General features: G+C 45.2%; 1 protein-coding gene across 2 annotated transcripts in view; it reads right to left on the bottom strand.

Moving 5' to 3' along the window:
- Positions 1-16,534, bottom strand: part of SACM1L (SAC1 like phosphatidylinositide phosphatase) — a 449,760-nt gene extending 433,226 nt beyond the window's left edge. Inside the window, exon 1 of one of the 2 annotated variants that reach the window (XM_073549855.1) lies at positions 16,358-16,534. In XM_073549855.1, coding sequence (XP_073405956.1) covers positions 16,358-16,386 — 29 coding nt within the window. In that variant the 5' untranslated portion in view covers positions 16,387-16,534. The remainder of the gene's footprint in view (positions 1-16,357) is intronic. The other variant, XM_073549857.1, reaches the window with a different exon arrangement.
- Positions 16,535-25,946: the final 9,412 nt, after the last annotated feature.

Below are 25,946 nucleotides of genomic sequence, written 5' to 3' on the forward strand. Positions count from 1 at the left end.
CCATGGGCGCAATGGTGTCCTCCACCTTGGACACCCTTGTCTCCACCTCTGTAATGTGCCCCCTCATGGCCTGCATATCTTGCCTAAGACGCCCCACCTTGGTATACACGTCCTCTATTTTCCCCCGTCAGTGATGTCCTTGTTAAGGAGATGGCCTGCATCAGTTGCTCAGATGCCTGCTTGAGGGTTAATTCCTCCTGCTCCTCTTCACCCTCAGAGGGGCGATTTTTACGCTGAGTCTGTGAGGGGTTATTTCTGAGGGACCGGTTCATATCAGAGTGGTCAGGTCTAGCAAATTCTTTCAATTTTTCAGCTGCTCCTGCCCCCCTGGAGCGGTTCATTCTCAGTAGCAATATGACACAGCCGGGTAGCAGAGATAGTGTGTCCAGGAGACCCCCCAGATCCAAGTTATGCACAGCAGATTTATAATAATATAAGGGCGGCACAAAGCAGAGGGGCCACACAGGAGAATGGATCCTGGCTCTGAGGAGCAATCCAGAGGCCCTGTGGCCGGGGAGGAATCCACAGCGCTCGCAGTGACAGCAGCCAGGGACGAGTCCAAAGGACCCTGGAGTAATAGCACTGATCAGTTGGGCGATTTAGCAGAGGGGAGTGCGGGACCCAATCTTTCAGAGCACTCACCGCTACTCCCCTTCAGATTCTCAGGATATTTGCTCACTGTCCTGCTCAGCGCTGCGAGGAGGGAGCCAGCGCCGTGTCTCACAGCATAGCGCGCGCTTCTGAAAATGGCCGCCGACTCGTGCAGGCCCCGCTGGCCGTCCCAGCCGCCACCGAAATTCGGCCTCCAGCGGGGGGGCCCCCCCGAGATGCACCGCAGGCCAGGGGGGTCTGACACCGGTAAGTCCGCCGTGGCACCACGGGTCCGCCAACAGGATGGACTCAGGATATGAGGAGCTCTCCACAAACGTGTCTTCTCCCGGCCACTACATAGCCACGCCCCCCGGGTTGTTTTTTTTTTTTTACATAGCCAATAATGGTACTGTACATCACCTGCAATTCTGCTGCGGATCCGCAGGGCCAAATCCACTGCGAATCCACAGGAGAATCCGCACCGTGTGCACAGAGCTTTAGTGCTGTTTTTGTGCGGATTTCCCGTGCAGTTTTCACCTGCAGATTTCTATAATGGAGCAGATGAAAAACTGCTGCAGAACTGCACAAAACAAGTGACATGCTGCAGTTTTAAATCTGCACCAAATCTGCGCCGAAAAATCTGCAGCATGTGCAAAGCGTTTTTTATTTTACATAGCCTTAAATGGTACTGTACATCACTTGCAGTTCTGCTGCAGTTCTGCCGGGCCAAATCTGCTGAAGAACTGCACAGAATCTGCACCATGTGCACATAGCCTTATCTTTTCATGTCAGACCGGTATTTATCTTCATTATAGAATGCTGTAGATAAGCCTTGAAAGGCAGTGGACGTATGCTATATCGGCCAAAACTGCTGACAGGTTCCGTTTAATAACCTGCTGGCGCAGTAACCGTGCCCCAGCCTTGACTGACAGCCAGCCACAATGCAAAGCCAGTGTCAGTCAGTGTTCTATTCTCAGAGCGGTGACTGAAGTTACACCGACACCACCCCAGAGACTAAAGCCAAATGCTGCTGGGGAGCATAAAGTTAATTTTTCTATCCCCCGTGACAGCACCACAGAGAAAGGGGATCTGCCCTTCAGGGACAGGGAACCTACATATAAAAGAGCGGTACCTCTCACTCGCATCAGTTGGATTCCTGTCCCTGACGGGGAACCTTCAGTGTGCTGTTTGCCAATGTTATCGACAAAAAGGTGGAAACATTTTGTTCCCTAGATCCCAGGGGGAAACCTCAAGCCCCTGGACGCCTTCATGATTCCGTGGACTCACAGTCTGGCATATGCCTTTCCCCCAACTATCCTAATCCCGGCGGTCCTATGGAAAGTCAGGAAGGATGGGTCGAGACTAGAGTTGAGCGACTTTGGCCGTATCGGGTTTCGTGAAACCAATCCGACCAAAGTCGCTCAACTCTAGTCGAGACTAATATTAATAGCCCCTTCTGGCCCAAAAAAACTTGGTTCTCCTGGCTGAGGATGTCATTGGGTTCTGCCGAATCTCCCGGACCTCCTTTCCCAGAGGCAGGTGTTCCACCCTCAATCAGTGAACCTTCATTTAACAGCATGGAATTTGAGGGGGCACGATTAAGTGAAAGAGGCTTTTCAGAGAACTTAAGTTTCTACCCTTTTAAGCAATAGAAAAGCTGTCACCACAAGAGCTTACGGTAAGACCTAGAGAAAGTTACTGTCCAACTCAGGTGTAAGAGTTAAGGATGGGGTCCCAATTACTGCGATCCTCGAGTTTTTACAAAAATGACTAGAACAGGGCCTGGCATTCAGTACCTTACAAGTACAAATAGCAGCACTAGGAGCATTATATAATCATAATGTAGCGGGTGACCCGTGGGTAGCATGCTTCATCAGAGCCGCGCGCCAGTCAGTCAGAGGCTACCATCTTGGGATTTAAATCAAGTCCTATCAGCACTAAAAGGTCCCCCCTTTGAGCCTCTAGATTCAGCTCCTCTCAAAATCCTATCTTTCAAAACTGCTCTCCTGAAGACTTTAACCCCTTAACCCCCAAGGGTGGTTTGCACGTTCATGACCGGGCCAATTTTTACAATTCCGACCACTGTCCCTTTATGAGGTAATAACTCTGAAACGCCTCCATGGATCCTGGTGATTCTGACATTGTTTTCTCGTGGCTTCTTGTACTTCATGATAGTGGTAAAATTTCATTCATATAACTTGCCTTTATTTGTGAAAAAAAACAGAAATTTGGTGAAAATTTTGAAAATTTCACAATTTTCCAACTTTGAATTTTTATGCCCTTAAATCACAGAGATATGGCACACAAAAAACTTAATAAGTAACATTTCCCACATGATTACTTATCAGCACAATTTTGGAACCAAAATTTAACACGATTTTATTTTTACGGACCACATCACATTTGAAGTCACTTTGCTGGGTCTATATGATAGAAAATACCCAAAAGTGACACCAATCTAAAAAAACTGCACCCCTTAAGGTGCTCAAAACCACAATGAAGAAGTTTATTAACCCTTCAGGTGCTTCACAGGAATTTTTTGAATATTTAAAAAAAAAAATGAACATTTAACTTTTTTTCACAAAAAAAATACTTCAGGTTCAATTTTTTTTATTTTACCAAGGGAAACAGGAGAAATTGGACTGGAAAAGTTATTGTGCAATTTGTCCTGAGTACGCTGATACCTGACATATGGGGGGGGAACCACTGTTTCGGCGCAAGACAGAGCTCAGAAGGGAAGGAGCGCCATTTGACTTTTTCAATGCAAAATTGGCTGGAATTCACATCGGATGCCATGTCACATTTGGAGAGCCCCTGATGTACCTAACAGTGGAAATCCCCCACATGTGACCCCATTTTGGAAACTAGACTCCCCAAGGAACTTATCTAGATATGTGGTGAGAACTTCAAACCCACAAGGGCTTCACAGAAGTTTATAACATACAGTGGAACAATTAAAAAATCATTTTTTCCACAAAAATGATCTTTTCACCCCCAATTTTTATCTTCCCAAGGGTAACAGGACCCTAAAAGTTGTTGTGCAATTTGTCTTGAGTACGCTGATACCCCATATGTGGGTGTAAACGACTATTTGGGCGCATGTCAGAGCTCGTAAGGGAAGCAGCGCCATTTGACGTTTTTGGCTGGAATTGAGATCGGACACCAAGTCGCGTTTGGAAAGCCCCTCATGTACCTAAACAGTGGAAACCCCCCACAAATAACACCATTTTGGAAACTAGACCCCCTAAGGAACTTATCTAGATGTGTGGTGAGAACTTTGAACCCCCAAGGGCTTCACAGAAGTTTATAATGCCCGGGCGTGAAAATAAAAAAAATCGTATTTTTTCCACAAACATGAACATTTAATCCCCAATTTTTTTTTTTTTATCCCAAGGGTACCAGGAGAAAATGGACCCCAAAAGTTGTTGTCCAATTTGTCCTGAGTACACCGATACCCCTTATGTGGGAGAAAACTACTGCATGGGCACACGTCGGGGCTCGGAAGGGAAGTAGTGATGTTTTGGAATGCAGACTTTGATGGAATGGTCTGCGGGTGTCATGTGCGTTTGAAGACCCTCTGATGTGCCTAAACTATTGAAACTCCCCACAAGTGACCCCATTTTGGAAACTAGACCCCACACGGAACTTATCTAGATGTGTGGTGAGCACTTCGAATCCCCAAGTGCTTCACAGAAGTTTATAACGCCCAGGCGTGAAAATTATTTTTTTTTTTTTTTTTTTTTTTTTTTTTTTTTTACACAAAAATGATATTTTTGCCCCCAATTTTTTATTTTCCTAAGGGCAACAGGAGAAATAGGACCCCAATAGTTGTTTTGCAATTTGTCTTGAGTAGGCTGATACCCCATATGTGAGGGTAAAACACTGTTTGGGCGCATGGCAGAGCTTGGAAGGGAAGGAGCACCATTTGACTTTTTCAACGCAGAATTGGCTGGAATTGAGATCAGACGCCATGTTGCGTTTGGAGAGCACCTGATGTGCCCAAACAGTGGAAACCCCCCAATTCTAACTCCAACCCTAACCACAACACACCCATAACCCTAGCCCTAACCCCAATGGGAAAATGGAAATAAATTTTTTTAATTTTTATTATTTTTCCCTAACTAAGGGGGTGATAAAGGGGGGTTTGATTTACTATTTATGGCGGGTTTTTATGTTTGGCAGCTGTCACACGATAAAAGACGCTTTTTATTGTAAAAATAGTTTTTGCATCACCACATATTGAGAGCTATAATTTTTCCATATTTTGACCCACCGAGTCATGGGAGGTCTTATTTTTTGCAGGACGAGTTGACGCTTTTATTGGCATCATGTTGGGGCCCGTAACATTTTTTGATTGCTTTTTATTCCGATTTTTGGGACGCAGAATGAACAAAAACCAGCGTTTCATGAGTTTCTTTTGGAGGGTGCGTATACACCGTTCCGTGTGCGGTAAAATTGATAAGGCGGTTTCATTCTTCGGGTCAGTACGGTTACAGCGATACCTCATTTATGTCATTTTTTTATGTTTTGGCGGTTTTATGCAATGAAAACAATTTTATATAAAAAATAATTATTTTTGCATCGCTTTATTCTGCGAGCTATAACTTTTTAATTTTTTCTCTGATGATGCTGTGTGGCGGCTCGTTTTTTGCGGGACAAGATGACGTTTTCAGCGGTACCACGGTCTTTTTGATCGCGCGTTATTGCACTTTTTGTTCAGCGGTATGATAAAACTTTTTTGCTTCGTTTTTTATTTTTTAAGGGGTTCGCTAAAGGGGTTAGGCTGGTTTCACACTTGCGTTTTTGCGCTGTTTTTTATCGCAAAAAACGCATGCGTTTTTTTCCCCATACTTCAACATGGGTGCACATACACATGCGTTTGTACGGGTTTGTATGCGCATGCGGTTTTCTGTAGTGTGCGCTCGGGCGCACAAAATGCATCCTGTTGCATTTTTTGTGCGTCCGACTTGCCCACAAAAAAACGCAAGTGTGAAAGTAGCCTTAACTAATGGGACAGCGATACCAAATGTGTACAGTCATGGCCAAAAGTTTTGAGAATGACACAAATATTATATTTTCACATGATCTGCTGGCCTCTGGTTTTTATGTGTGTTTGGATGTTTTTATCACATACAGAAATATTATTGCAATCTTATTATGAGTAGCAAAAGGTTATATTGACAGAATGAGTTAATGCAGCAAGTCAATATTTGTAGTGTTGACCCTTCTTCAGGACCTCAGCAATCCTCCCTGGCATGCTCTCAATCAACTTCTGGATCAAATCCTGACTGATAGCAGTCCATTCTTGCAAAATCAATGCTTTTATTTTGTCTGAATTTGAAGGTTTTTGTTTGTCCACCCGTCTCTTGATGATTGACCACAAGTTCTCAATGGGATTAAGATCTGGGAAGTTTCCAGGCCATGGTCCCAAAATCTCTATGTTTTGTTCCCTGAGCCATTTAGTTATCACCTTTGCTTTATGGCAAGCTGCTCCATCATGTTGAAAAAGGCATTGTTGATCGCCAAACTGCTCTTGGACGGTTGGGAGAAGTTGCACTTGGAGGACAATCTGGTACCATTCTTTATTCATGGCCGTGTTTTTAGGCAAGACAGAGAGAGCCCATTCCCTTGGCTGAGAAGCAACCCCACACATGAATGGTTTCAGGATGCTTGACAGTTGGCATGAGACAAGACTGGTGGTAGCGCTCACCTGGTCTTCTCCGAATAAGCAGTTTTCCAGATGTCCCAAACAATCGAAAAGGGGATTCATCAGAGAAAATTACTTTACCCCAGTCCTCAGCAGTCCACTCCCTGTACCTCTTGCAGAATATCAGTCTGTCCATGATGTTTTTCCTGGAGAGAAGTGGCTTCTTTGCTGCCCTCCTTGAGACCAGGCCTTGCTCCAAGAGTCTCCGCCTCACAGTGCGTGCAGATGCACTCACAACTGCCTGCTGCCATTCCTGAGCAAGCTCTGCACTGCTGGTGGCCCGATCCCGCAGCTGAAACACTTTTAAGAGACGGTCTTGGCGCTTGCTGGTCTTTCTTGGGCGCCCTGGAGCCTTTTTGGCAACAAGGGAACCTCTCTCCTTGAAGTTCTTGATGATGCGATAGATTGTTGACTGAGGTGCAATCTTTCTAGCTGCGATACTCTTCCCTGTTAGGCCATTTTTGTGCAGTGCAATGATGACTGCACGTGTTTCTTTAGAGATAACCATGGCTAACAGAAGAGAAACAATGATGCCAAGCACCAGCCTCCTTTCAAAGTGTCCAGTGGTGTCATTCTTACTTAATCATGACAGATTGATCTCCAGCCCTGTCCTCATCAACACCCACACCTGTGTTAATGGAGCAATCAATGAAACAATGTTAGCTGGTCCTTTTAAGGCAGGGCTGCAATGATGTTGAAATGTGTTTTGGGGGATAAATTTCATTTTCCAGGCAAATATTGACTTTGCAAGTAATTGCTGTTAAGCTGATTATTCTTTATAACATTCTGGAGTATATGCAAATTGCCATTAGAAAAAATGAAGCAGTAGACTTTGTAAAAATTAATATTTGTGTCATTCTCAAAACTTTTGACCATGACTGTACTTTTTTTTTTTTTTTTTTTTTATTTCCAAAAAATGAATTAGGGAATTTTTTTTTTTTTTTTTAATTTAGCGATTTTTTAAAAATTATATTTACTTTTTTTTTTTTTTTTAACTTTATTAGGTTGTCCCAGGGGGGACATCACTGTCCTGTGACAGATCGCTGATCTGTCACATCACAGATCACTGTGACAGATCAGCAATCTGTCACAGGCATTGAATTAGACTTCCTCTTGCCTGCCCCCCCAAGGTCCCCGTCGCCATCTTGGATCCGGGGACCTGCAGGGAAGGAGACCCCCGCAGCAGCGCTGCACACTGCGCTGCTGTGGGGGGCTCAAGGAAGCACGGAGGGAGCCCACTCCCTGCCGATGCTTCCCTTTAACCCCCGATACACCACGATCGTGTTTGATCACGGTGTGCAAGGGGTTAACGTTTCGAGGGCGGTCCGTGACCGCCCCTGACACATTGTGCCGGTTGTCAGCTGTGATAATCAGCTGACACCCGGCCGTGATCAGCGGCACTCACCACGTGGGCGCCGCTGATCACTGTGACGTACTATCTCGTCCCTGGGAATTAAGTCCCAGGGCACATGGGCGGGATAGTACGTCACATGGCAGTAAGGGGTTAACATCAGCCCAGAGGGTAAGTGATATTCAGGACTTATCTGCAGGTCCTCCCTTCACAAAGATACTGGATGATCGGGTTATATTAAAACCTGACTGCCTACTTAACAAAAGATAGCATCTTGTTTCCATAGGTCCCAGGAGGTAGTCCTTCCTTCCTTTTGCTCTAACCTTAGGAATTGGGACGAAGGAAGATTCCACGCCTTAGACGTCAGGAGATGTCTGGTTCAGTACCTAGGGTCCATCCAGAGGTAGGAAGGATCTCTCTTTGTGTGTTTCCAGGGACCTAGAAAGGGACTCAAAGCCTCCAAGAGTACCCTGGCAAGATGGATAAGAGATGCTATAGCCTTGGCCTACTCATCCAGTGTAAATGTCGCGCCAGAGGGGCTGAAAGCTCATTTCACAAGAACAATGGCAACCTCCTGGGCAGAAAGGTCGGAGGTATCGATAGAACAAATCTGTAAGCTGGCCACCTGGTCATCACCTTTAACCTTTTTTAGGCACTATCGGCTGGACCTAGCCTCTTTTTCTGACTTGACTTTCAGGAAAAGGGTTCTTCAGGCTGTAGTCCCTCCCTTAGGCTGGTTTCACATTAGCGTTTTTGTGCGCAGCGCATCGTGCGCATCCGTCATGTGTACCTATGTTTAACATGGTATACGCATGGTCTTGCTTTTGCATGCGTTCGTCTACATTTTCGTGCGCATGCATTTCTTTCAGGTGTGCGTCTAGACGTGCCGGACGCAACATGTTGCATTTTTGGGTCCGTCCAAAGGAATAAAAAAAACGCATGCGCACGCTTGTGCACGGAATGCGACAAAATAACGCATTACAGTCCATGGGACTGCAGGCGTGCGCATGGACATGCGTTCGTCTGTGTTTTTGTGCGCATGCGTTTTTTGAGTAAACATGTCTAGACACTGGTTTAAACCACCCCCTACACAGAGAAACATTGTTTGATGTCCCATTTGTGGAGTCTGTTTAAAGAATTTTTCAAGGATTTTCCTGCTGTGAAATTTGACACCTACAGAACGCATGCACATAAAAAACGTAAACGCATGCAAAAACGCATGTGCATTTTTACTTGTGCGCGATGCGCACAAAGACGCAAATGTGAAACTAGCCTAAGTTACAAATCTCTATTTCTCTCCGAGATGCTGTCATGGAGGATAGAGAAAAACGAAGTTACTTACCAGTAACGGGATTTCTCAGAGCCCATGACAGCACCCATTCATTCCCTCCCATCCCGTGTGGGTGAGCATGTTTCTAATGTTTGTAGTGTTTATGTATAGGCACAGTGTTTTTTCTGATATGCAATATGTTAAAGTATATAAATTTTGACGTCATTAGCCTGGAGGTGTTCCGATGCTCTGTAAACCAACTGATGCGAGGGAGAGGTGTGGCGCCCCTTAGGGTCCAGTCGCCACAGAGGTAGTGCACCTCAGCCAGAGGTGTGGTATCCCACTCTCTGGTAAGGAGGGGGCACTACCCAGGACCCACACACTAGCACACAACAGACCTCTTTAGGCCAGGGAGGAACTAGGTAGAGGGTGTGGGTGGAGGAAGTAGATAAGGGTAGGACAGCTGGAGAGAAAACTGACAATTGGTAGTGGAGAGTTGTCATGGTAAAAGGAGACAGTTGGAGGAGGAATCAGGAAGAGAAGACAGTTGGTAGATGGGACTGGAAGTAGTGAGGAGCTCGTCCCAGGACTGGAGAGTAAAGTGGAGTGAAGAAGGCGTCCTAGGGGCACGAGAAGTGAGGAATCCACTAGTGGCGCCCGAATGCACGCCGACTGTAGTCGGGTGGAGGGACCAGGTCACAGTAGGGGATCGGTCCCAGACTAGTGGAGAGACTATAGGATAGGTGTCAGCGATCTGACACTTCACAGTGATGTCCCCTCAGGGACAATAAAATAAAGTAAAAAAAAACAGCGCTCCTTCCCTTCTGGGCTCTGCCATGCACCGAAACAGTGGTTCCCCCCACATATCAGGTATCAGCATACTCTGGATAAATTGCACAATAACTTATGCAGTACAATTTCTCCTGTTACCCTTGGTAAAATAAAAAAAAAATTGGACCTGAAGTAAACAAATTTAAGCTGCACTCTTCAGCATTTCAGAGAAAATATACAGTGGGTAGGTACGGAAAGTATTCAGACCCCTTTAAATTTTCCCTTTTTTGTTTCAATACAGCCATTTGGTAAATGCAAAAAAACTTAATTTTTTTTCTCATTAATGTACACTCTGCCCCCCCCCATCTTGGCAGAAAAAAACAGAAATGTAGAAATTTTTGCATATTTATCAAAAATAAAAACTGAAATATCACATGGTCATAAGTATTCAGACCCTCTGCTGAGACACTCATATTTAAGTCACATGCTGTCCATTTCCTTGTAATACTCCTTGAGATGGTTATACTTTTTCATTGGAGTCCAGCTGTGTTTAATTAAACTGATAGGACTTGATTTGGAAAGGCACACACCTGTCTATATAAGACCTCACAGCTCACAGTACATGTCAGACCAAATGGGAATCATGAGGTCAAAGGAACTGACCAAGGAGCTCAAAAACAGAATTGTGGCAAGGTACAGATCTGGCCAAGGTTACAAAAGAATTTCTGCAGTACTCAAGGTGCCCAAGAGCACAGTGGTGTTATGATTGAGTCACCGAGAGGAAAAAATAAAAATGCAAGCTCAGCCCAGAAAATCAGAGAGGTTGGAAACTAGCGGATTGCAGACCCCTAATCCTATCACACAACTAGCAGTAGCCGTGGAGTGTTCCTACGGTGATCCTAGACACCTCATCACAGCCGGAGATCTAAATAAGCGTAAAGAGAGAAAAGGGAAAAACTGACTGCCCCAGAGCAGACCCCAAAGCAATAGGCAGCCCCCAACATATAATGACGGTGAAGCAAGATGAAAACACTAACACAGATAGAAAGATAGGTTGAGCAAACGATGGGGCCCAAGCTAACTAAAAAGGACAGGACAGAAAAGCTGCTGTCTGCAATCCGAGAAAACCCTGCTAAAAATATTACCAACACAACTGATAAGCAAAAAGGACCCTGAAGTCACTAGACTTCAAACCCTATATCAGCACTCAGAATATTCTGAAAGCAGAGCAAAAGAGAACACTGATCAAGGAATAATAATCCAGCACACCCCCAGCCGGGGATGGCTGAACTCCAAAACAAGGTAAACAAAACCAAGACTAATAAGTTCAATAGCAGAGCAAAAACTTATCTTTGGGAAGCAGGAATCAGACTGGTCTCCAAGAATCCAGCAGAGAAATCACCAGCGACTCAGAAGGGCGTCGGCTGCCTTATATCCAGTCAGAAGTTGCTGTTACCCAGTCACAATCCACCTGGTCAGGTGTTTGGTTTCTTTCATCCAAATCAGCCTCACTACCTTCCTTCACCAGAAGAGGGAGATCCTCGGACACAAAAGGTGAAGGAACAGATGAGCTCACAACACAGTGGCCTCCATAATCCTTAAATGGAAGAAGTTTGGGGCCACCAGAAGTCTTCCTAGACCTGGCCAATCCAACCAAACTGAGCAATCGTGGGAGAAGAGCCTTGGTGAGAGAGGTAAAGATGAACCCCAAGATCACTGTGGCTGAGCTTCACAGATGCAGTAGGGAGATGGGAGAAAGTTCCACAAAGTCAACTATAAATGCAGCCCTCCACCAGTCAGGCTTTTATGGCAGAGTGGCCTGACGGAAGCCTCTCCTCAGTGCAAGACATATGAAAGCCCGCACTGAGTTTGCTAAAAAAAAAAAAAAAAAACACATGAAGGACTCCCAGACTATGAGAAATAAAAATTTTCTGGTCTGATGAGACGAAGATCTAACTTTTTGGTGATAATTCTAAACGGTATGTGTGCAGAAAACCAGGCACTGCTCATCACCTGCCCAATACAATCCCAACAGTCAAACATGGTGGTGGCAGCTATGGGGGTGTTTTTCACCTTCAAGGACAGGACGACTGGTTGCAATTGAAGGAAACATGAATGCGGCCAAGTACAGATGTCCTGGATGAAAACCTCTTCAAGAGTGCTCTGGATCTCAGACTTGGTCGAAAGTTCACCTTTCAACAAGACATTGACCCTAAGCACACAGTTAAAATAACAAAGGAGTGGCTTCAGAGCGACTCAGCGACCATTCTTGACTGGCCCAGCCAGAGCCCTGACCTAAACACAAAATTGAGCATCTCTGGAGAGACCTGAAAATGGCTGTCCACCAACGTTCACCATCCAACCTGATGGAACTGTAGAGGATCTGCAAGGAAGAATGGCAGAGGATCCCCAAATCCAGTTGTGAAAAACTTGTTGCATCATTCCCAAGAAGACTCATGGCTGTACTAGTTCAAAAGGGTGCTTCTACTCAATACTGAGCAAAGGGTCTAAATACTTATATAACCATGTGATATTTCAGTTTTTCTATTTTAATAAGTTTGAAAGAACTTTTGAATTTACCAAATGGCTGCAATGAAACAGAGTGAAAAATTTAAAGGGGTCTGAATACTTTCCGTAGCCACAGTAGAATTAGAATTTTGAGTAGAGAACCATAGCAGAAGAGACTAGTCAGGGGTTGCCTCCAGCTCTCTCTTCCCAGCTCCACTCTTGGTGATTGACAGGTCTCTCACTGGTCAATCACCTGCAGCATTTCTGGGAAGAGACAGCAGTGCCAGACTATTTTGGTTTTCGGATGGATGATCTATTTTCTCTGAAACACTGGAGCGGTTTGGCCAGCATGAATCAGAGGACATGTCTCTTTTGATAACAATGAAATAAAACTTGTACCTGACCACAATTATCAAACAATGACATTTCCAAAAAGCATTAACCCCTTCACGACCAATGACGCCACATAGGCGTCATGAAAACTGGTACCAATCTGACCAGTGACGCCTACGTGGTGTCATGACTTTAAAGCCCTCTGCTAGGTCACTGAAAGGTCACTCGACCCGCAGATACAGGGGGCTTTGTACTTCACCACGGGGGGCGTGGCTTCGCCCCCACGTGGCTACGATCGCTCTGATTGGCTGTTAAATGTGAAACAGCCAATCAGAGTGATAGTAATATTTCAATGAAAATTGATGAAATATTACAATCCAGCCATGTCCGACGCTGCTGTAGCATTGGACATGGCTGGTGACAACGATCCGCCGCCGCCCCCCCCCCCACCGGTTAACGGGGGTGATCTGCCCCCCGCCGCTGTCATCATCTGCCCCCCGCCTTCCGATTGACCCCCTCCCACCCCCCGGTACTCACCGAGTGCCGCTATGGCTCCCGGTGTCCCGCGGTCCCAGACCATGGGCGCCGCCATATTGGAAAATGGCGGGCGCATGCGCAGTGCGCCCGCCGGCTGCAATTTCCTTTCATTCATTTTGTTCACTGTGATAAACTCTCACATTTTTCCATTAGGGTTGGAACAAGGGTTAGGGTTGGAATTAGGGTTAGGGGTGTGTTGGGGTTAGGGCTGTGGTTAGGGTTGAAGTTAGAATTAAGGGGTTTCCACTGTTTAGGCACATCAGCGGGTCTCCAAGCGCGACATGGTGCAACCATTGATTGCAGCCAATTTTGCGTTCAAAAAGTCAAACGGTGCTCCCTTCCAAGAACCGACGTGTGCCCAAACAGTGGTTTACCCCAACATATGGGGTATCAGCATACTCAGGAAAAATTGCACAACAGCTTTGGGGGGTCTAATTTCTCCTGTTACCCTTGGGAAAATAAAATTGGGGGCTAAAAGATTATTTTTGTGGAAAAACATTTTTTTTTTATTTTCACGTCTCTGCGTTATAAACTTCTGTGAAGCACTTGGGAGCTCGAAGTGCTCACCAGGCATCTAGATAAGTTCCTTGGGGGGTCTAGTTTCCAAAATGGGGTCACTTTGGGTAACGACAACCGCAGACCATTCCATCAAAGTCTGCATTTCAAAACGTTACTTCCATTCCGAGCCCTTACGTGTGCCCAAACAATGGTTCTCCCCCATATATGGGGTACCAGCGTACTCAGGACAAACTGGACAACAACTTTTGGGGTCCAATTTATCCTGGTACCCTTGTGAAAAAAAAAAACTGCTGGCTAAAAATAATTTTTTTGAGGAAAAAATTGTTTATTTTCACGTCTCTGCGTTATAAACTTCTGTGAAGCACTTGGGGGTTCAAAGTTCTCACCACACATCTAGATAAGTTCCTTGGGGGGGTCTAGTTTCCAAAATGGGGTCACTTGTGGGGGGGTTCCACAGTTTAGGTACATCAGGGGCTCTGCAAATGTAAAATGATGCCCGCTGACCATTCCATCAAAGTCAGCATTTCATAATGTCACTACTTCCCTTCCGAGCCCCAACATGTACCCAAACAGTGGTCCCCACCCACATATGGGGTACCAGCGTACTCAGGACAAACTGGACAACAACTTTTGGGGTCCAATTTCTCCTGTTAGCCTTGTGAAAATTAAAAATAGCGTGCTAAAAAATCATTTTTGAGGAAAAACAATTATTTTTTTATTTTCACTGCTCTGTTATAAACTTTTGTGAAGCACTTGGGGGATCAAAGTGCTCACTACACATCTAGATAAGTTCCATAAGGGGTCTAGTTTCCAAAATGGGGTCACTTGTGGGGGAGCTCCAATGTTTAGGTGCACAGGGGCTCTCCAAACGTGACATGGTGTCCGATAACGATTGGAGCTAATTTTCCATTCAAAAAGTCAAATGGTGCTCCTTCCCATCCGGACCCTGCCGTACGCCCAAACAGTGGTTTATGACCACATATGAGGTATCAGTGCACTCATGAGAAATTGCCCAACAAATTTTAGGATCCATTTTATCCTGTTGCCCATGTGAAAATGAAAAAACTGAGGCTAAAAGAATATTTTTGTGAAAAAAAAAAGTACTTTTTTTTTCTACAGATCAATTTGTGAAGCACCTGGGGGTTCAAAGTGATCATTATGCATCTAGATAAGTTCCTTGGGGGGTCTAGTTTCCAAAATGGGGTCACTTGTGGGGGAGCTCCAATGTTTAGGCACACAGGGGCTCTCCAAACACAACATGGCAACCGCTAAATATTCCAGCATATTTTCCATTCAAAAAGTCAAATGGCGCTCCTTCCCTTCTGAGCCCTGTCATGCGCCCAAAGAGTGGTTTATGACCACATATGAGGTATCGGTGTACTCAGGAGAAATTGCCCAACAAAATTTAGGATCCATTTTATCCTGTTGCCCATGTGAAAATGAAAAAATTGATGCTAAAAGAAAATTTTTGTTGGAAAAATTTAAATGTCTATTTTTTCTTTCCACGTTGCTTTAGCTCCTGTGAAAAACCTGAAGGGTTAATAAACTTCTTGAATGTAGTTTTGAGTAGCTTGAGGGGTGCAGTTTTTAGAATGGTGTCACTTTTGGGTATTTTCTGCAATATAGACCCCTCAAAGTGACTTCAAATGTGAGGTGGTCCCTAAAAAAAATGGTTTTGTAAATTTTGTTGTAAAAATGAGAAATCGCTGGTCAACTTTTAACCCTTCTAACTTCCTAACAAAAAAACATTTTGTTTCCAAAATTGTGCTGATGTAAAGTACACGTGGGAAATGTTATTTAGTAACTATTTTGTGTCGTATAACTCTCTGGTTTAACAGAATAAAAATTCAAAATTGCGAAAATTTTTGCCAAATTTCTGATTTTTTCACAAATAAACGCAAAAATTATCCTCCTAAATTTACCACTAACATGAAGCCCATTATGTCACAAAAAAACAAACTCAGAATCGCTAGGATCCGTTGAAGTGTTCCTGAGTTATTCCCTCATAAAGGGACACTGGTCAGAATTGCAAAAAATGGCCAGGTCATTAAGGTCAAAATAGGCTGGGTCCTGAAGGGGATAAAAGGGACCCTGTCAGCTCATTTTTCCGCTATAAGCTTCGGCCACTGCCTTTCGGGGCTTATACCCCCCCGGTGCGTATAACCTCTTTTTTCTCTTCTTTCAGGTTACATCGGGGGCTGATCTCCAGCATTACAGAATGCTGTATATAAGCCCCTGATGGCGGTGTCAGCAGCTCATTCGAAAAAAGGGGTGACAGGTTCCCTTTGAGTGCGCTATCATTTGGGAACCACGGCCTTTGTGGTGTCAAATCGTGGCGGCGTTTCACTGGGATCTTGATTATGACGTGAGGCTTCTGCGCCGAGAACTAAGTGCACTGACAGCGTGAACACTCCTTTCTGTGCAACATCTGCACCGTCATTCCTTCAATGGGCGGGGACAGGACCAGAAAGCCACAGAGCAGGCACTCGGCGCTGTACAGTTCTTTTATCACCCCAATACCGCAGGGTGAGGAGTAATAATCAAGTGGCGCCCTACAATGCAGGGCATGAAGAGATGGAAATGCTGCTGCACCGTGGCGGCTTCCCAGCAGATGAGTGGGGCCAGGAGTCCTGCTGGGGAGGCTTCCCGGTCAGATACAGATCCTTATCTGCAGGTGTCCGGCACCTAATGGCGCCGGGACCTGCACAGTCACAGCCGACCGCACACTTCCATAGTCTGCACGTGACATGAGCGCTGACGAAATACTCACAGCTTCAGGTTTCCATAGACCAGCGCCATGCTCCACAGCCAGTGCAGACTTCACAGTAATCCACAGCCGAGTGTCAGGCATACAACCGCAGTCTATGACAGGCCCGTATGCGCAAGTCACATTCTGTACGCGACTTCCGCTTACGTAGCGCTCCTGCACTCATTCCTACGGCGGTCAGCGAGGACTGCAGTGAGACGGCTGACGGGGCGCTGTTGGGCTCAAACATAGCCACAAAGCAAAGCGGGAGCGCAGCAAAGCGATGCGATAAAACATGGCAGCAACGAGCGTGACTGTGAAACTAATATTCCTCAGGTTTTGTCACACATGAAGACTATTAGATACCAGAGGTCACTTACTGCTCCCGGTATAACCTGTGCTTTCGAAGGAGGGATATGCAGCTATTTGAGAAAACCCCTTGTAGCCCTAGTTTTAGGCTGGAGTCACACACAACGTAGAAAAATATGGACCTATTGTACGGCAGTAATACGCATAAATGGTCCCTAAATAGTGCTCCGTATGTCATCCGTTGTCAGGGTGCGGCCGCGTATTTTTCTCATGTAAGCATCCCTATGTACAGGGCTGCCACTAGGAATTTCGGGGCCCCATACTGGCAAAATTTTTGGGGCCCCCTTGAGACTCCGCCCAGGCTCCACCCCAGCCCCGTCCTCCACCCCTCAAATTGTGCACAGTTCCGCCTCTCTCTTGGAAAAACTCCACTTCTCACCAATCATACATTAACAGTTCCCATTACCAGATCACACACATAGACAGCAGCTGTTGTTTTGGCCAAAAGATTTTTTAGATCTGCCACCACAACAAGGTAGACTCTTTTGGCTGGGCCCTACTCTACTCTAACCTATTAAACATTTGCTAAAATATCCAATACAATTTACGTATATTTTTTATTTATTTTTCAATTTTTAAAATGACCAATAATATCACATCCAAAGGGACAAATACCACCACACCATGTCCAGACCACATATTACCACCAAATAGTGACCTATAGTACCACATACAAGGAACAAATACAGCCACACCATGACCAGACCACATATTACTACAATAGTGACCGAATAATATCACATGCAAAGAACAAATACCACTGCACCATGATCAGACCACATATTGCCACCACATAGTGACCTATAATACCACATACAATGAACAAATACCACCACACCATGGCCAGACCACATATTACCACCACACCATGGCCAGACCACATATTACCACCACAGAGACAGAATAATAGCACATACAAGGGACAAATACCACCACACCATGTCCCGACCACATATTACCACCACATGGTGACCAATAATACCACATACAAGGAACAAATACAGCCACACCATGACCAGACCACATATTACTACCATAGTGACCGAATAATATCACATGCAAAGAACAAATACCACTTCACCATGATCAGACCACATATTGCCACCACATAGTGACCTATAATACCACATACATGGAACAAATACCACCACACCATGGCCAGACCACATATTACCACCACAGAGACAGAATAATAGCACATACAGGGAACAATTACCACTGCACCATGCCCAGACCACATATTACCACCACATGGTGTCTGAATATTGCAATACTGATCATTAATAAAAAAACATAATACTTGTAACGGGGTCTTCTGTGCTGTAATACCTCTTACATTACCACCCCGTTTCTCAGGAGGTTCACTCTGCTTTTCCTCGCTTCTGAATGAAGGACGTTGGTTCAAAAGGCTTTGTAACATGGGAACATATAAAAGATCACTGCTACACGATGTATTTCCAGTGTGACAACTTTTTACTCATCGGTCTCAGAATATATATACATACAGAGAGCAGGACAATCAATGTGTGTCGTGCCAGTAGATAACAGGCTCCAATTAAGACACCAGACATACATTACAATAGCCGTGGGATTTACAAAGGTGGGGGGAGGTCAGAAGTGGGATATCTTGTTTACCTCTGCCCAGGTAGTCGCAGCCGGCCGGTTGCTGCTTTAAAGGCATACATCTCCTATTCGGGGTGCTGGGGGGTTCTGTAACAATACTATCACCATAAGTTCCATTGTACACAGGAGATCTATACTTATTATGTAGAGTCTGTGTACAAGTAATACAGTGATCACCGGTAACATTATGCACAGGACCTTTGTATATAGTGCCAGTGTACAGGTAATACAGTGATCACTGGTGACATTGCACACAGGAACTCTGTATATAGTGTACAGGTAATACATGGATCACTGGTGACATTGTACAAAGGCACTCTGTATATTGTGTATATTGTCAGTGTACAGGCAACACACTGACTCACCAGTGACGTCTCTAGGTGAAGTCCTTCATCTTTGCTTTTCATCTTTCATCCAGCACAGATCGCCATGATGTCTTCCAGCCAGGGCTCGTCTGTGCGGGAAATAGCAGTTATCTAGAGCTCCACTTGCAGAACACATTACTTATTTTTTTTTTCCCAACTTCTACACTACACCAGATGAAGAAAAAAAGGCGACATAGTGTCACTCTGCACAGAAACAGGACCGCCTACCCCCCCATTTAAAACAGTATCTGCAAAAAAATAAAATAAATACATCACTGCAGTAATAATATCCCTTAATTAGCCCCTATGGTAATAATATCCCCCATCCTGACCCCCATGTGTCTCATTCCTGGCTTCAGCCATATTTTCTTTCATCCTGCCCTCATGAGTATCCATTCTGCCACCATATGATCTCCCGATCTTGCCCCGTCTACATCGTATCCATCCTGCCCCATGATCCTGCACCATGTGTCTCCCATGCTGCCCCCTGTGTTTCACATTCTGCCTGTCCTGTGTCTCACTGTCACATTCTGCCCCCTCCTGTGTCTCACTTTCACATTCTGCCCCCTCCTGTGTCTTACTGTCACATTCTGCCCCCGTGACTCACATTCTGACCCCTCCTGTGTCTCACTGTCACATTCTGCCCCCTCCTGTGTTTTACTGTCACATTCTGCCCCCTCCTGTGTCTCACTGTCACATTCTGCCCCCTCCTGTGCCTTACTGTCACATTCTGCCCCATGTCCATTCTGCCCCCTCCTGTGTCTTACTGTCACATTCTGCCCCCTCCTGTGTCTCACTGTTGCATTCTGCCCCCTCCTGTGTCTCACTGTCACATTCTGCCCCCTCCTGTGTCTCACTGTCACATTCTGCCCTCATGTCTCGCATTCTGATCCCTCCTGTGTCTCACTGTCACACTCTGCCCCCTGCTGTGTCTTACTGTCACATTCTGACCCATGTCTTGCATTCTGCCCCCATGTCTCACTTTCTGCCCCCTCCTGTGTCTCACTGTCACATTCTGCCCCATCCTGTCTTACTGGCACATTCTGCCCCCATGTCTGCATTCTGCCCCCATATCTTGCATTCTGCCACGATCATGTCCAGCATTCTGCTCCCATGTCTTGCATTCTACCCCCATGTCTTGCATTCTGCCCCCATTTCTCTATATTTGCCCCTGTGTATCTCCATTCTGCCCCTGTCTGTCTTCATCCTGCCAGGGAAACATTTTCCCCTTTCAATAATAAAATAAAATAAAATAAAAACTTTCTTCTTACCTGGCAACACTCCTGCGGTGAAGATGGAGCTGCTGCAGTGCTGTGTGAGCTGAAAGGACCTGTGGTGACGTCATCGTCATGTGATCAGGGGGCGGGCTGATCAATGATGAAGGCCTTTGGTAATGATGACGTCACCACAGGTCCTTCAGCACTTCTGTAGCTCTGATGTCGGAGGCTGTGGCGGCTCTGCTGATGTGTGCGCTGCAGGTCCGGCCGCAGCGCACACTTGGGGCCTGCCCGGCGCCCGATGACGAACAGCACTTGGGGCCCGATGACTAGAAGCACATGAGCGGGGCCCCTGATCTGCGGGCCCCCTTCTGTACTGCTGTTCACCGGGCCCCATACAGCAGTAAGGGCTGTCATGCCCTGATGGCGGCCCTGCGTATGTAATCCGTATGGCATCCGTATGATTTTCTCGCAGGCTTGCAAAATGGACATATAATGGAGCCCAATGACAGGTTTCCAAACACAAACGAAAGAAAATATATATACACATAGAATATATATATATACAGTTGTGGCCAAAAGTATTGACACCCCTGCAATTCTGACAGATAATACTCAGTTTCTTCCTGAAAATGATTGCAAACACAAATTCTTTGGTGTTATTATCTTCATTTAATTTGTCTTAAATGAAAAAACACAAAAAGAATTGTCCTAAAGCCAAATTGGATATAATTCCACACCAAACATAAAAAAGAGGGTGGACAAAAGTATTGGCACTGTTCGAAAAATCATGTGATGCTTCTCTAATTTGTGTAATTAACAGCACCTGTAACTTACCTGTGGCACCTAACAGGTGTTGGCAATAACTAAATCACACTTGCAGCCAGTTGACATGGATTAAAGTTGACTCAACCTCTGTCCTGTGTCCTTGTGTGTACCACATTGAGCATGGAGAAAAGAAAGAAGACCAAAGAACTGTCTGAGGACTTGGGAAACCAAATTGTGAGGAAGCATGAGCAATCTAAAGGCTACAAGTCCATCTCCAAAGACCTAAATGTTCCTGTGTCTACCGTGCGCAGTGTCATCAAGAAGTTTAAAGCCCATGGCACTGTGGCTAACCTCCCTAGATGTGGACGGAAAAGAAAAATTGACAAGAGATTTCAACGCAAGATTGTGCTGATGTTGGATAAAGAACCTCGACTAACATCCTCACAAGTTCCAGCTGCCCTGCAGTCCGAGGGTACAACAGTGTCAACCCGTACTATCCGTCGGCGTCTGAATGAAAAGGGTCTGTATGGTAGGAGACCCAGGAAGACCCCACTTCTTACCCCGAGACATAAAAAAGCCAGGCTGGAGTTTGCCAAAACTTACCTGAAAAAGCCTAAAATGTTTTGGAAGAATGTTCTCTAGTCAGATGAGACAAAAGTAGAGCTTTTTGGGCAAAGGCATCAGCATAGAGTTTACAGGAGAAAAAAAGAGGCATTCAAAGAAAAGAACACGGTCCCTACAGTGAAACATGGTGGAGGTTCCCTGATGTTTTGAGGTTGCTTTGCTGCCTCTGGCACTGGACTGCTTGACCGTGTGCATGGCATTATGAAGTCTGAAGACTACCAACAAATTTTGCAGCATAATGTAGGGCCCAGTGTGAGAAAGCTGGGTCTCCCTCAGAGGTCATGGGTCTTCCAGCAGGACAATGATCCAAAACACACTTCAAAAAGCACTAGAAAATGGTTTGAGACAAAGCACTGGAGACTCCTAAGGTGGCCAGCAATGAGTCCAGACCTAAATCCCATAGAACACCTGTGGAGAGATCTAAAAATGGCAGTTTGGAGAAGGCACCCTTCAAATATCAGGGACCTGGAGCAGTTTTCCAAAGAAGAATGGTCTAAAATTCCAGCAGAGCATTGTAAGAAACTCATTGATGGTTACCGGAAGTGGTTGGTCGCAGTTATTTTGGCTAAAGGTTGTGCAACCAAGTATTAGGCTGAGGGTGCCAATACTTTTGTCTGGCCCATTTTTGGAGTTTTGTGTGAAATGATCAATGTTTTGCTTTTTGCTTCATTCTCTTTTGTGTTTTTTTTATTTAAGACAAATTAAATGAAGATAATACCAAAGAATTTGTGTTTGCAATCATTTTCGATACTTTTGGCCACAACTGTATCTCAGCAGAATTGCAATATTTGAAAATTCCGTCGGATATACATTTTAATGCATTAAAAGATGCGGAACAGCGATCAGCCCAACATAAGCTTTCATAAGCTGCAGATAAACGATACTTCTGGCGGCAGGTCTACTTCGGGGAGGGGGAGGGAACTGGACATCTACTAGCTACCCTGATCAAGACTCAATCTGGTCCTGCAATGGTACCTGAGATAAAAAAAACAAAAATGGGGAACTTGAAAGATCTTCTGGGGCAATTCTAGCAACTTTTAGCAAGTTTTTTGAGACATTATATAATTCGCAAGGCGGGTTCTATGACGAGTTGCTCAGTAGCTTTTTGGGGACTGCTGGTGCCTACTCTGTTGGAATCGGAAGCTGTTGGGCTGGAGGCACCAATTAGTCTGGAGGAATTAGAGGAGGCTCTAGATTCTATGGCAGGGAATAAGACACCGGGGTCTGATGGGCTGCCTGTGGAGGTATATAAACAGTACTCAAATATAATGCTTCCACAGCTGTTGAAGGTATTTGAGGCGGCTAGGGAAGATGGGCACTTGCCCCGGTCCTTGAATGAAGCAATCACAGTGGTGATCCCCAAGGCTGATAAGGATCCTTGTCTTCCAGAGTCATACAGGCCTATCTCCCTTTTAAACGTTGATGTCAAGATTTTTGCAAAGATTCTGGCGATGCGGCTGTCTAGAGTAATATCTAGTATTATCCATCCAGATCAAACTGGTTTTATGCCAGAGAAATCAACTGCAATTAATATCCGGCGGTTGTATCTAAATTTACAGATCCCATCAAAGGGAAAGGAACCTAGGGCTGTTGCATCTTTGGATGCTGCTAAAACATTTGACAGCGTCGAATGGCCATATCTGTGGGCTATATTAGCCAAGATGGGTTCCCGTAAAAATTTTATTGCCTGGATACAGCTGCTGTATTCGAGTCCAGAGGCCAAAAGTAGAATTAATGGGGAGATCTCAAATACAATTAACTTACACAGAGGGACCAGACAGGGGTGCTCCTGTCTCCCCTACTGTTTGCTCTGGCAATTGAGCCCTTGGAAGTTGTAATTCCGGTGACACCTGAAATTAAGGGGTTTGGGTATGAGTCTTTGCAAGAAAAAATAGCGTTGTTTGCTGATGACATGCTCTTGTTTTTGGGAGAGTGGCCGTCTTCTCTGAGGGTGGCAATGGAAGTCTTTGGATCCTTCGCAGTGATCTCTGGTTTATGTTTTAACTGGGAGAAATCTTCAATTATGTGGGGGGGAGATGCTCCCGAGAACTCCTTGGAATTGGCCGGACGATTAAATGTAGTCAAAGAGTTTAAATACTTGGGAATTCATATTGGGTATAATATACAAGATTTTGAGCGTTTAAATATTACCCCGCTACTTGCTAAATTTCATCCGAAAATAAAGGACTGGTGCAAGTTACCACTGAGTATGGTTGGAAGGGCAAACATGGGAAAAATGGTTCTCATGCCACAAGCTTTGTATGCCCTCCACAATGCGCCCATTTGGATTCCTGGTCGAATCTTTTATCAGATAAACAGAATATTTAGAGAGCTTATCTATAAGATGAGTGTTCCTAGAATTCGGTTGGAGGTTTTGCGTACATCTAAATAACTGGGGAGATTAACGGTTCCTGACCCGTTTCTGTATTATCTTGCAGCGCAGTTGCAGCATTTCAGAGGATGGGGAGGAGGATTCCTTCATGCGAACTTCCTCGGGATGTATGCTTACATGCGTAGTGGGAAAGGATTTACTGGTGCAGGCGCTAGACTCAGGGCAGTTCCGTCAGGGTCAAGCTATCAATATTCCGATAATGAAGTGCATGGATAAGGTATGGAACACGGCCAAATAATTATTGGATATACAGGGAGTCATGGCGCATTCCCTGATCTGGAGAAACTTGACATGTACAGAGCTAAATAAATTAGAGGGTTTTGAGCTAGGGGAGAGGAGAGGGCTTAAACTAGTATCACAGCTTTATTCTGAAGGGGAGTTTTGATCTTTTGAGGATCTAGACATTTTCCATCCCTAATAAAAGATTTTTTCAATATCTCCAGCTGAGACATGCTTGTGAAGCACAACAGCGACTCGCTCCACTAGGTTATCCAGCTAAAACTCCGCTGTTGGATAGAGTAGTGATGTGAAGAGGATTAAGAGGTATTATATCCATGATATATGCAACCATGTTGGAAGAGAGTTGCAAGTTTGGAGACGCTGAAGAATAAGTGTCAAGTTGATGTAGGTGATTTAACAGATGAGGAATGGGAAGATGCATTGCAAGAAGTCACGAAAGTCTCGGTTAGCGAGGCGCAGAGAGTGTCGCATCTTTATTTGCTTCATCAAGTTTATCAAACCCCTGTACGGCTGTTGAAAATGGGCTATGCTACAGAGGCAGATTGTTGGAAATGTGGAATGCCCAATGCGGATCTGATACACATGACCTGGAACTGTCCTCGCTTATGTAGGTTTTGGGGAGGTGTGAATGATTTACTTAATACTGTCTATCAATGTCAAATGGCACTAGACCCCAAAATGGCTCTTCTGTAGCGGGTCGAGACTTTGCTGCTTTCGGAGGAGGACCAACTGGCAGTCTCATGAATATTATATCAAGCTCGTATAAGGGTGGCGGCTCACTAGAAGGGATCTTCTGTACCCACAATCACGGAAGTTACCGCTGCAGTTAATAATAATATAGATATGGAAAAATATGTGTATCAAAACAGAAGAACAACTAAGAAATGGGAAGATATGTGGGCACCTTGGTTGGACACACCCGGGTTGGCGCCTCCTAGATTAACATGGATGAGAGCGTTGAGGAGTTGAGGAGGATATAACCCAAAAATTTTAGCTGTGAGAGACCAAATGCATCAGGAGAGACGAGAGGTGTTTTTTCGGGTGAGGGTGGGGGGGTGAGTTGGGAGGGATTTCTGTGGTGTTCTATTGTGTTTATGTAATACACTATTTGGGAAATAACCTGTATATGACTACCTGTTTTTTCAATTTTGGAAAATGTTTACTAAAAAATTACCTGACATAAAAAAAATTAAATATGCAAACAGTGTATAATGCTCCATATATAATGGGCCCCATTTATAATGCGCAGGTGTATGATGGGCCCCATGGATGATGCTCCAGTGTATGATGGGCACCATTTATAATGCTCCAGTGTATGATGGGCCCATATAATGCTCCATATAATTGGCCCAATATGATGCTCCAGTGTATAATGGGCCCTATCTATGATGCTAAAGTGTATGATGGGCCCCATATATAATTCTCCAGTGTATAATGCTCCCCATATATTGCTCTAAACATTAAAGAAAATGAAACACCTATCCTCGCTGGGCACTACTCGACTCTAGACTCCTCAGTGTCGCCACATTCCAGCTCTCTGCACTTGGACTGTTCAGACAGATGGCATACAGACGTGACATCATCGCGCTCTCTGATCTGAGCAGGGAGAAGTAAGTATTGCAAGTGCTGGTGCCCTGAGCAAGCAGGGGTGGCCCACTTGTGGGCGACGGCAGTGGGACAGGGCCCCTCATAGTACGACGGTGTCTGTGATGGTGAGTGGGCCCCCCACCGTCAGAGACTTTTGCGTACTGTGAGGGGCCCTGTGCCAGTGCCATTGCCCACGAGTGGGCCCCTCCACCTGCTCAGGGCCCCGACACTTGCCTGGGTGCGCCAGGTGCTGACGCTGGCCCTGGGGGGGTACAGCCCAGTTAGGGAGGTGGAAAAACTGGCATATGTTGAGGTGTAGGCTGGACATTCAGCAGCTGCAAATGGAGGAATTGCAGAAGTCGGAGGAAGAGGAGGACAAAGCGAGCCATTTGCTGTCAACCTATGTGTCATCAGGGGAAGGTGGTACA

Source organism: Dendrobates tinctorius, unplaced genomic scaffold (assembly GCF_039654945.1).
Source record: "Dendrobates tinctorius isolate UK_male_01 unplaced genomic scaffold, ASM3965494v1 ptg000162l, whole genome shotgun sequence".
NCBI classification, from domain to species: Eukaryota; Metazoa; Chordata; class Amphibia; order Anura; family Dendrobatidae; genus Dendrobates; species Dendrobates tinctorius.